Genomic DNA, 12,598 nt, shown 5'->3' on the forward strand with positions numbered 1-12,598 from the left:
GACGTCCCTGGGCTGTAGCTTGTAGCTTGTAGCAGGAGCCGGCTACACGCGTGTGTGGAGCAGCGGCAACTCCTCTCTCCACGCAGCCACATACACCCAGACCATGGGCAAAAGGAAAACCCACAAGTTTGCCCGCCCGCAGTTCTCCCCCCTCGGGCCAGCGAATAACACCCCAGAGGGGGACGAAGAGACGGAGGATGGAGCTGGAGATATCTTCTCGCCAGCTGGGGATTTACTTGAGAACGTAAGGTTTTGGAATTATATTAACAGCATGTCTTAACTCGAATAAGTTTCCTTATTAAGGAAATAACAGCAGTTCTTTTACTTGAGTCAGTTTACTTAATAAAGTAAGTTTATGAATTATATTAACAGCATTTTGTAAACTTGAATACTTTTCCTTGATAAAGGAATTCATGTGAATAAATGTGAGGGAATTATATTAACAGCATGTCTTAACTTGAATATGCTTCCTTGATAAAGGTAATAACAGCAGTTCTTTTACTTGAGTCAGTTTAATAAAGTAATTTTTTGAATTATATTAACAGCATTTTGTAAACTCGAATACATTTCCTTGATGAAGGAATTAATGTGGATGAATGTGAGGTTATCCACTTTGGTGGCAAAAACAGGAAGGCAGGTTATTATCTAAAAGGTGTCAAGTTGGGAAAGGGGGGAAGTACAACGGGATCTGGGGTCCTTGTTCATCAGTCAATGAAAGTAAGCATGCAGGTACAGCAGGCAGTGAATAAAGCGAATGGCATGTTGGCCTTCATAAGAAGGGGAGTTGAGTATAAGAGCAAAGAGTCCTTCTGCAGTTGTACAGGGCCCTAGTGAGACCATTCCTGGAGTGTTGTGTGCAGTTTTGGTCTCCAAATTTGAGGAAGGACATTCTTCTATTGAGGGAGTGCAGAGTAGGTTCACAAGGTTAATTCTCAGGATGGCGGGATTGTCATACTGAATGAATGGAGCAGCTGGGCTTGTACACTCTGGAATTTAGAAGGATGAGAGGTTATCATATTGAAACTTATATGATTATTAAGGGTTTGGACACGCTAGAGGCAGGAAACATGTTCCTGATGTTGGGGGAGTCCAGAACCGGGGCCCACAGTTTAAAGATAAGTGGTAAGACATTTTGAACGGACATGAGGAAACACGTTTTCACACAGAGAGTTGTGAGTCTGTGGAATTCTCTTCCTCAGAGGGTGGTGGAGGCAGGTTCTGTGGATACTTTCAAGAGAGAGCTAGGTTGGACTCTTAAAGATGGCGGAGTCAGGGGATATGCGGAGAAGGCAGGAACGGGGTACTGATTGGGGTTGATCAGCCATGATCACATTGAATGGCGGTGCTGGCTCGAAGGGCCGAATGGCCTCCTCCTGTGTCTATTGTCTAATTACTCAGGAATTATGTTAACAGCAGTTATTTTACTTGGTACACAGAAATGCTGGAGAAACTCAGCGGGTGCAGCAGCATCTATGGAGCGAAGGAGATAGGCAACGTTTCAGGCCGAAACCCTTCTTCAGACTGATAGGGGGTGGGGGGAGGAGGGGAGAAGAAAGGAAAAAGGAGGAGGAGGAGCCCGAGAGCTGAGGGAGAGGTAGGAAGGGGAGGAGACAGCAAGGGTTAACATAATTGTGAGAATTCAATGTTCATGCCACCAGGATGCAGACTCCCCAAGCGGAATATGAGGTGCTGTTCCTCCAATTTACGGTGTTGCTCACTCTGGCCGTGGAGGAGGCCCAGGACAGAGAGGTCGGATACGGAATGGGAGGGGGAGTTGAGGAGTCAGTTTATTTGATAAATGAATTACTTGAGAATTATTGCTTTATATTATATTAACAACGTGTTTTAAACTTGAATCAGCTTACTTGATAAAGGAATGGGTCACTTTTCGGGTCGAGACCATTCTTCAGACCCAAAACGTCAAAGAAGGTCTTGACCCGAAACTTCACTTACTTGATAAAGTAAGCTTAGGAATTATATTAACAGCATTTTTTTAACTTGAGAAAATAAGTTTGGGAATTATATTAACAACAGTTTTCTTTTTCTCTGGAGTACATGGATACCCAGTTTTAGGTGACTGACTAATTCCCCCCTCTTCTCCCCCTCCTCCCACCCTGTGCCCCAGCTAGCTCACATCCAGTTTGCCCTTTCCCCTCATTCATTTAAAAGTTCAATCTGTTTGCTCATTCCTCCCACCCTCCTGTGTTAAACAAGCCTCAACAGATAGTAAACAAAAAGATTTTATTGAAAAAAACGTTTTCTGCAAATTTGGAGAATGAATAAAAGAAGAAAGGTTGGAATGAAATGCCAGATGGCATGCTTCGAAAATGCAAAAGAGAGAATTTCCGGGGGTGTGTGTGATTAAGACCATGTCATTCGGCACAGAAACAGGCCCTTCTGCTCGTCCATTCTGACTAAGTTGCACCATCAAACCCCCTAAACCTTTCCTATCCATGTATCCACCCAAATGTCTTCTAAATATTGCAGCAGTACCTGCCTCAAACACCACCTCAGGCTGCTCGTTCCATATACCCACAATCTGAAAAGGTTGCCCCTCGGGTTCCTATTAAATCTTGTCCCGCTCACCTTGTGACAAGTCTGAAATTTAGATCTCACGTTGGGAATGAAAAAACTGTTGCAACTTATGAAGGGCCAGAGTGATAAAGGAATACAGAGCTGGGCACAAAATGCTGGAGTTACTCAGCGGGACAGGCAATATGTCTCGATAGAAGGAATGGGTGACTTTTCGGGTCGAGACCATTCTTCAGACCCAAAACGTCAAAGAAGGTCTTGACCCGAAACTTCACCCATTCCTTCTCTCCGGAGATGCCTGTCCTGCTGAGTTCCTCCAGCATTTTGTGTCCCTCTTCGGTTTAAACTAGCACCTGCAGTTCCTTCCTATTACAGAGTTCAGGTTGGAATACTGTCTTCACATAAGTGACCTTCCAACCCACCTCATTGTGAACATTGAACTTTTTACTCTGGAACTGTAACGCACAATGCTGCAACACTATTTTCTGCACTGGTAATTTTTCTTTGCACTCACTATCTGTTGAACTTTTGACTTGAACTTGGCTTGAATGTATTCATGTGTACTAGAACCTGATTTAAGTGGACAGCACGCAAACAAAAGCCTTTCACTGTTCTCGATTTGTGCCTTGATCAAGGCTTGGATCTGAAAATGACAACAATGTTGCCTGGAAAACAGTCCAATGAGTGGAATTTGCATCTGTTACTCTTTTGCACAAATTTCCTTTTACTTATTACTTCACCACCAAAATTGTCATCATTTACATGCTAATACCTGCACAATGATTTCGAAGTTTAGTTTACCTATGCAGCACAGAAACAGGCCCTTCAGCCCACTGAGTCCGTGCTGACCAGTGATCCCCGCACATGAGCACCATCCTACACACACACTAGGGACTATTGACAATTTTACCACAGCCAATTAACCGACAAACCTGTACGTCTTTGCAGTGTGGGAGGAAACCAGGGGAAAACCGCGCAGGTCACGGGGAGAACGCACAAACTCCGTACAGACAGCACCCGTAGTCAGGATCGAACTTGGGTCTCTGGCGCTGTAAGGCAGCAACTCTACCGCTGCGCCACCGTGCAGCCCCAAAAGTCTGGCCTTGTCGGCTACAGTGTACACAAACACATAGAAACACGCACTAGCGTCTGTGCGACGGAAATAAAAGGCCCACTTGCATCTTCCCAAGGGCATTTAGAGAGTTTGGAAAAGATGAAAAAAGTGTCACTATTGCACAAAGATTTAATGGGAATCTGAAGAGTAACGTTTTCACACAAAGGAGGGTGGCTGTACGGAACGAGCTGCTGGAGGCCATAGTTGAGGCAGGTGGTATCACAGTTTATTAAATATGTAGACAGGTACATGGATAGGACAGGTTTAGATAGATGTGGGCCAAAGGCAGGCAGCTGGGACTAGTGTAGATGGGACACGTTGGCCGGTATGGGTAAGTTGGGCCGAAGGGCCTGTTTCCACGCTGTATCACTCTATCTCTGTGAATTGTATTAAATGAGGATCTACTGTGCAAGCAGCTGTGAGTGTGTGTAGTTGGTGATTTCCCCTCACCGTGCCCTGAAACTCCGTTCTTATAGTTACAGAGCGCGTCTTCTGATGTTCGTGAATTTGCATGCGCAAGCATTTCGAAACTTGTCCAGCAGAAAAAGGTGATCCCTTCATTTCTGCAGAAGGATACCATTCGCTGCTTGGGACCCATGCTCCTCGATCAGAGTGTCGCTGTCAGGGAGACGGCAGCTGGAGCCCTGAGGTCAGTGCGGAACCGTCCAAGCTGTGGCAAGCAAGGGTTATTGTATCAGTAATTAGTATCATTGATCATTTCATTCACAAACCTCATATTCCACTTGGGTAGCTTACTACTTATTGATAGGGGACGATCAGCCATGATCACAACGAATGGCGGTGCTGGATCGAAGGGCCGAATGGCCTACTCCTGCACCTATCGTCTATTGTCTATTGTCTAATGTGTAAGAAACATTTAGGCAGGACATGGATAGGACGGGTGTAGAGGGATATGGGCCAAACGCAAGCAAGTGGGACTAGTGTGGATGGGACATGTAGGTCGGTGCGGGCAAGTTGGGCCGAAGGATCTCTTTCCACGCTCAAGTCTATGACGAACAGATGGCAACATTGTCAGAAAGGAAGAGGAGAAATAATATTATTTTTTTGGAGAAGTGAAAATAGACGGTTGCAAGCAGCAAAGTGAATAACAAAAAATATTTGTTCACGACAGAAATCTTAGCGCCTGTGGAGGGTACGATGTTTGTGACGAGATGGTGAAGCAAGATGTTTTGACCCCCCTTGCGGCACTGTTGCGAGAGGTAAGCTCTTGATGCACAAAACAAAACCATGCGCTGGGGTTAGACACAAAGCGCTGGAGTAACTCAGCGGGTCGGGCGGGCAGCATCTCTGGAGGAAAAGGATGGGTGATATCTTGGATCAGACCTCCTCAGACTGAAAGTGTGGGGGGGGGGGGGGGGGGGGAGATGGGAGGTGGAGATGAGAAATGACCGGGACCAATAATCTTTTCTCATCTCCAGCTCACCACCATCACTCCCGCCCCCCCCTAATTCTAGTCTGCAGGAGGGTCCCGAACCAAAACATCGCCCATCTTTTTTCTCCAGAGATGCTGCCTGACCCACTGAGTTACTCCAACATCTTTGGTATAAGCCGGCCTCTGCAGCTCTCCGTATCTCCACATGCTGGTGTTTGGCTTTTATTTATAAAGTTCATCTCCATGGGATGGTCTCAGTGTTGGCGTGACTGTGTTGGATACAGTTCAGTAGAATCGCACTCTGCATAAGCACCACCATCCACCAGGAGTGTTTTATTGCTAGATGTCCCGGACAGAACAATGACATTAGGAATGAAATTCCAGGTGAGGCAGAGGTTCACCTGCACCTCCTCCAACCTCATCGATTGCATCCGCTGCTCTAGGCGTCAGCTGCTCTACATCGGTGAGACCAAGCGCAGGCTTGGCGATCGCTTTGCCCAACATCTCCGCTCAGTCCGCAATAACCAACCTGATCTCCCGGTGGCTCAGCACTTCAACTCCCCCTCCCATTCTGAATCTGACCTTTCTGTCCTGGACCTCCTCCATGGCCCGAGTGAGTCCCAAATTGGAGGAGCAGCACCTCGTATTTTGCTTGGGTAGTTTACATCCCAGCGGTATGAACATTGACTTCTCCAATTTCAGGTAGTCCTTGCTCTCTCCCTCCTTCCCCTCCCCTTCCCAGCTCTCCCACAAACCTACTGTCTCTGCCTTTTCCTTTCTTTTTCCCGCCCCCCACCCTCCCATCAGTCAGAAGAAGGGTCTCGACCCAAAACGTTGCCTATTCCTTCGCTCCATGGATGCTGCCTCACCCGCTGAGTTTCTCCAGCATTTTTGACGTCCTATTAAATTAGTAAGTTTAATTGGCTGCTGTATGTGTGTAGGATCAGGTCGGGTGGAGTTCCCCCCCCGCCATGGGTACCATGTAACCCCGTGCTACCTGCTCCATGGTCGGATAGTCGGCGACTAAACCGTCTCCCCCACCTGGTTTGCCAGGTGAGGAGGGGGCTGTGGACCCCCAGCAGGACCAAAAAACAAGACCTGCCAAAGGGCAGATGAGCTCCTAGCGAGCCGACGGCCAACCACACTTCAGTAGAAGTTGCGATCACTGTCATACACTTTATTAGCCAAGTATGTTTTGCAACATACGAGGAATTTCATTTGCCGAGTCAGTCATCCAAATAAAAAGCAACAGAACACACAAAATACATTTTAACATAAACATCCACCACAGTGATAAAGGAAACAGGCCCATGAGACGCGACAAGGTGACTTTGAAACTAGCACAATGAATTAGGGGGGGGAGGGTCTGAGTGAGGGAGAGTGGACACCTGAGTCTGGTAGGCCACCTCTGCATCCTATTCAAAGCCTCCACGTCCTTCCTGCAATGGGGCAATGGAGAAATACCTTGTGGGTAAATGTTGGTGGTGGTGATTCTTTGATTCAAAGTCTGTAGGCTGACTGTAAAGTTGTTCCCTTTGTATGAAGAGATACTGCCACTAGCTTTGATTTTTGTCGACAGTGTTGTACAGGATTAGATTCCACTGCCGTCAGTCCACGTAAAAAGCAAGTTTCTGATAAAAACTACCTGGAGGGTGTATCTAATGAGGCGATCCACCTTCTCTGGAACTTATGGTAAGTTCACCGCTCACCTCGGATAAATTCTCTGAGTAACTATCTGTTGGATTTGAGCATTTTTATTGCAAATCTTCTTGAATAGTCAAAGTCCAGTTATAACAAAGAATCATTGATTATCTGTGAGAAGAAAAGAGAATGATTTCAGACTTTAGAGATACAGCGCGGAAACAGGCCCTTCGGCCCAGCGGGTCCACGCCGACCAGCGATCCCCGCACATTAACACTATCCTACACACATGGGACATTTTTTACATTTACCAAGCCAAATGACCTACAAACCTGCACGTCTTTTGAGTGTGTGAGGAAACTGACGATCTCGGAGAAAACCCACGCAGGTCACGGGGAGAACGTGCAAACTCCATACAGATAGCGCCCGTAGTCGGGATCAAACCCGGGTCTCCGACGCTGCATTCGCTGTAAGGCAGCAACTCTACTGCTGCACCAATTTTATCAAAACAAATTAACTTACAAATCTATGTCTTTGGAGTTTGTGGGGGAACCAGAACACCAGGAGAAAACCCACGCGATCACAGGTAGAACATACAAACTCCATACAGACAGCACCCGTAGTCAGGATCGAACCCTGGTCTCTGACACTTTAAGGCAGCAACCACCCACCATGCTGCCCCAATGTTTCTGATGATGCCAGGGGTAACATTGGTTGCAGGTTTTCTTCCTGTCTCATTGTATTCTAATAAAATAATTTAATAGTTGCTAACAAAGTATTGCAGTTGGGAAATAGACACAAAATGCTGGAGTAACTCAGCGAGACAGGCAGCATCTCTGGAGAGAAGGAATGGGTGACGTTTTGGGTCGAGAACCTTCTTCAGACTGAGAGTCAGGGGAGAGGGAGACACAAGGAAGGGTAAGGTGTGAAAACAAGACATCAAAGGGGATGAAGTTCAAGGGGATGTATGTAGAATAGAACAGGGGAGGTGCAGCGAGACCTGGGTGTCCTTGTACACCGGTCACTGAAAGTTGGCTTATAGGTACAGCAGGCAGTGAAGAAAGTTAATGGAATGTTGGCCTTCATAACAAGAGGATTTCAGTTTAGGAGTAAAGGGGTTCTTCTGCAGTTGTATAGGGCTCTGGTGAGACCACATCTGGAGTATTGTGTACAGTTTTGGTCTCTTAATTCGAGGAAGGACATCCTTGTGATTGAGGCAGTGCAGCGTAGGTTCACGAGATTGATCCCGGGGATGGCGGGACTGTCATACGAGGAAAGATTGAAAAGACTAGGCTTGTAATCACTGGAATTTAGGATGAGGGGGCATCTTATAGAAACATATAAAATTATAAAGGACTGGACAAGCTAGATGCAGGATAAATGGTCCCAATGTTGGGCGAGTCCAGAACCAGGGGCCACAGTCCTAGAATAAAGGGGAGGTCATTTAAGACTGAGGTGAGAAAAAACGTTTTCACCCGGAAAGTTGTTAATTTATGGAATTCCCTGCCACAGAGGGCAGTGGAGGCCAAGTCACTGGATGGATTTAAGAGAGAGTTAGATAGAGCTCTAGGGGCTAGTGGAGTCAAGGGATATGGGGAGAAGGCAGGCACGGGTTATTGATAGGGGACGATCAGCCACGATCACAACGAATGGCAGTGCTGGCTCGAGGGGCCGAATGGCCTCCTCCTGCACCTAATTTCTACTAGACCAAGTGCAGACCCGTTGGGTCTGTTCCCAGCGGGTGTGGGGGGGGAGGCGGCGGCATGCAGCGTCACACACACTAACTATCCCCCCCCCAGCACTCGCGCTAATTACCCCCCTTGATATTATATTAATATTATTAATTTGCTCCTTTTACCCCATAACCACCCTATCTACTGACGCATAGCCCCCAACTTGCAGTCACATCTAGAGAGGGGGGAAGGGGTAGAGAGTGATGGCCGAGAGAGAAGGGGCAGAGAGAGAGAGAGAGGGACATAGACACAGAGAGAAGGGCAAGAGAGATAGGGTGGCGGAGAGGAGGAGAAGAGGGAGGGTGGGTGGGGGGGGGGGGGAAAGGTGGGGGAGGAGAGAGTGAGAGTGAGGGGGCAGAGAGAGGTGGTGCTGAGAGAAGGGTGAGGGGAAGAGGTGGGGAGCAGGGAGGGGGAGGGAGGGTGGAGGGAGGGGGGTAGGGGGTGTGTGGAGGGGAGGGGGGTTTAGGGGAGGGATGGTGGGAGAGTGGATGAGGGGAGGAGAGAGAGAAAAAGAGGGGGGAGAGAGAGAGGGGAGAGAGAGGGGGGGGAGAGGAGAGGGGGGGGGGGAAGGGGGGGGGGGGGGGGAGAGGAGAGGGTGCCTTTTTACTTCAACCCAAACAACCATTTGCAGGCAGTGCTTTTTTCCCCTCAAACTAACCATATTTTCATTTTCAAACCACATTATGGGTACTCACAGCTGTGGAGACATTTGTTCAGTGTTATTCAGAGCTCTGATTGAGGCACACCACTTCCTGGTTGTATAGTCCCTTCCCCTGCCTCCAGCAGGGGCAGCAGAGAGAATGGGGAATTTTGTAAAATCATTAATATCTCTGTCATTTTTCATCAACGGGAAAAATGCTCAGCACACATACGGCGGAGGGGGGCTTTGAGCAAGGTAGCCAAAAATGATGGCCGTAGGTCGTGGCGTTCTCTCGGAAATCGCAGTACAGATGGCCAACACCGGTCAAGAACAGACTTTTAGTAATATTGAGATATAGATGATTCTAATAGATCATTGTTAGCTCAGAGAAGGTGACAACAAAACATGCAGAGATAAAATGTAATCGGGGAGTTTCAGACTGGTCGGAGAACTAGGAAAGGAGGGGGTGGGGTGGGGCTGGAGAGTGAATGCAAGGATTACTTGAAGTTAGAGAAGTCAATGTTCATACTGCTGGGGTGTAAGCTGCCCAAGTGAAATATGAGGTGCTGTTCCTCCAATGTGCGCTGGGCCTCACTCTGACAGTGGAGGAGGCCCAGGGCAGAAAGGCCAGTGTGGGAATGGGAGGGGGAGTTAAAGTGTTGAACAAACGGGAGATCCGGTAGTTCCTACACATCGCAGTTGGAACATCTGGGCCTAATCTAATTGTAGTTTAGTTGGCTGCCGTAAATTGTACCGTTACGTGTTGGGAGTGCATGTGGTAGATGGATAACAGAACTAGTGCGAGCGGATGATCGATGGTCGATATGGATTAAATGTTTGAAAGATATAGCATGGGGACAGGCCCTTCAGCCCACCAAGTCCATGGCGACCATCCATCGATTCAATCAATCTATCTAATTCTCGACTGTTCAATACGGTGAATGATTTGTGAGCAGAAATGGAGATGTCAACTAAATAGAGATAATGTAGTGTGGGCATTTTCCTTTTGTTTCCTCAGTGAAAGCAGCAGCAGGGCCGTGTGTGTCTTCAATAAAGAAGGTTTATTGGATATCTGTATTTTGTGCTTGAGGCGATTTATGGACAATATAGAATTGGCCATTTCTGCAGGTGAGTCGTCTCCATTATCATTAAATATTTTTGTGCCAACTTTGTTCAATAACTTTCTTCGTGCAGATTTTTTTTTCAAATGAACATTGCGTTTGATGGAATTTCCTTTCACAATCTTTAATAAAGGTTGGGCTTTGTAAAATTTAAAATTTGAACATTGTCAGCACTATTTTGGTTTAGTTTGGAGGTGCAGAGCGGAAACAGGCCCTTCGGCCCCACGAATCTGCGCTGACCAGCGACCCCCGTACATTGACACTATCCTACACACATCAAGAACCCAATTTACAATTATACCAAGCCAATTAACCTAGAAACCTGTACGTCTTTGGAGTGTGGGAGGAAACTGAAGATCTCGGAAAAAACCCATGCCAGGTCACGGGGAGAACGTACAAACTCCGTACAGACAGCACCCGTAGTCAGGATCGAACCCGGGTCTCTGGCACTGTGAGCGCTATAAGACAACAACTCTATCGCTGCTCCACCGTGCTACCCCTGCTAGTATATTTTGATGCCCACTCCAGCAGAGTGGATACAGTTTAATTACCACTTGGTGCCATCTCAATTTGGTTATTCCTAATTTGCTTATGATTTTGAGTCCAACTCCGCCCTGAAACTTATTTTATAATTCCCAACTTTTCAACCAAGGTTCCTAAGATTTAATCTTCAAGAAAATAGTGTACATTGATTGGTTAAATCGATTTAGTTTTTATCATTAATTCAGCTTTTGGGGTTATATCGCTCAGCTGACTAATTGCTGTCATCAGCTGGGTAGAATTTTGAATCTTTATTTATTTCTTGCAAGTTTACGTGTCCAAGACTCACTTTATAAATACTTGTCGCTTGGTACCAAATACATTTAAGTTGATCAGAATACGTGGTCAGTAATGAAGTCACGATTGTTCCCACTGGCAGGGAGGAAAGGTTTTCCTCGAGACTTTGGACTTTTTGACTTTAGACATACACAGCATGGAAACAGGACATGTGGCCCAACGAGTCTGCGCCGACCAGCGATCACCTTCGTACGCGAACACTACCCCACACACTTGGGATAATTCACAATTTTACCAAAGCCAATTAACCTACAAACCTGCACGTCTTTGGAGTGATGGAAAAAACCCACACAGGTCACGGGGAGAATGTGCAAACTCCACACAGACAGCACCCGCAGTCGGGATCGAACCCAGGTCTCTGGCACTGTGAGGCAGCAACTCTATCTCTGCGCCATCTTGCCGCACTGAATGTCCAGTGATTTGGATCGCAGTCAGGGCCTGAGCTATAGGGTTGAACAGGCTAGGACTTTATCCCTTGGAGCGCAGGAGGGTGAGGGGAGATCTTATAGAGGTGTACAAAATCATGAGAGGAATAGATCGGGAAGACCACAGAGTCTTTTGCCCAGAGTAGGGGAATCGAGAACCAGAGGACATAGGTTTTTTTTTTTTTTTGGTTTATTTTATTAGAAGTTAATACAGCACAAAACAGTACAGTGGAACCTAATTTTAGGTGCCAACTATGTAATACCGTAATCCATTCTATGTACAACCTCTAGTTTTATGTTATAAGAAGGAAGTAAGCAGGACAAGAAAAAGAAAACAATAGAAAGAGGAAAAAGTGGAAAAATAGATGGCAGAGAGTAGAAAAACGTGAAGTGTGTATATAAAAAATAAAAAAGGAAGAGAGAAAGTGGAAAGTAGAAATAGAAGAGAAGGCCCCTTAAAAGAGAATTTTTCAAATCTGTATTCGGAGATGTAGATCTATCCGCGTCATGAACTGAAATCAGCAATCTTTACGGTACCGCTGCATCACATGATTCCAAAAAGTCGATGAAAGGAGACCAACTCCTTAAGAATTGGTCATATTTATCTATTAGTCGGAGTCTCATTTCTTCAAGGCGTGCTATGTCCATAAGAAATGAGACTCCGACTAATAGATAAATATGACCAATTCTTAAGGAGTTGGTCTCCTTTCATCGACTTTCAGAGGACATAGGTTTAAGGTGTGGGATGGGAAAAATATATTAGGAGGGGAAAATGTAAGAGGGGTAACTTTTTTACACAAAGGGTGGTGGGTGTATGGAATGGGCTGCCTGAGGAGGTAGTTGAGGCAGGGATTATCACTATGTTTAAGAAACATTTAGACGGGAATGTAAATAGGATAGGTTTACAGGGATATGGTCCAAATGCAGGCAGGTGGAAATAGTGTAGATGGGGCATGTTGGTCAGTGGGGGGCAAGTTGGGTCGAAGGGCCTATTTCCACACTATTTACAGTGGCTCAGATTCCTTCCCTGCCATTCAGTTCTGCATCAATTAGACTTCATTGTGGGAAAACCTGAGCAGGCAACAACCTGCCTGAGCGTTACATCAATAATTCCTCCCAGAAATAAAATTAGAACACATAAAATAAGATTAGGCTGTCTGAA

The 12,598-nt window shown here is 46.3% G+C and overlaps 1 protein-coding gene across 2 annotated transcripts in view; it reads left to right on the forward strand.

Annotated features, from left to right (window-relative positions):
- heatr3 (HEAT repeat containing 3) overlaps positions 1-12,598 on the forward strand; it is a 42,336-nt gene continuing 29,738 nt past the window's right edge. For both annotated transcript variants that reach the window (XM_055648404.1, XM_055648405.1), the window contains exons 1-5: positions 1-244; positions 4,123-4,295; positions 4,779-4,866; positions 6,619-6,731; positions 10,072-10,181. In XM_055648404.1, the coding sequence (XP_055504379.1) occupies positions 104-244; positions 4,123-4,295; positions 4,779-4,866; positions 6,619-6,731; positions 10,072-10,181 (625 nt within the window). In that variant the 5' untranslated portion in view covers positions 1-103. The remainder of the gene's footprint in view (positions 245-4,122; positions 4,296-4,778; positions 4,867-6,618; positions 6,732-10,071; positions 10,182-12,598) is intronic.

Source organism: Leucoraja erinacea, chromosome 17 (genome assembly GCF_028641065.1).
Source record: "Leucoraja erinacea ecotype New England chromosome 17, Leri_hhj_1, whole genome shotgun sequence".
Lineage (NCBI taxonomy): Eukaryota > Metazoa > Chordata > Chondrichthyes > Rajiformes > Rajidae > Leucoraja > Leucoraja erinaceus.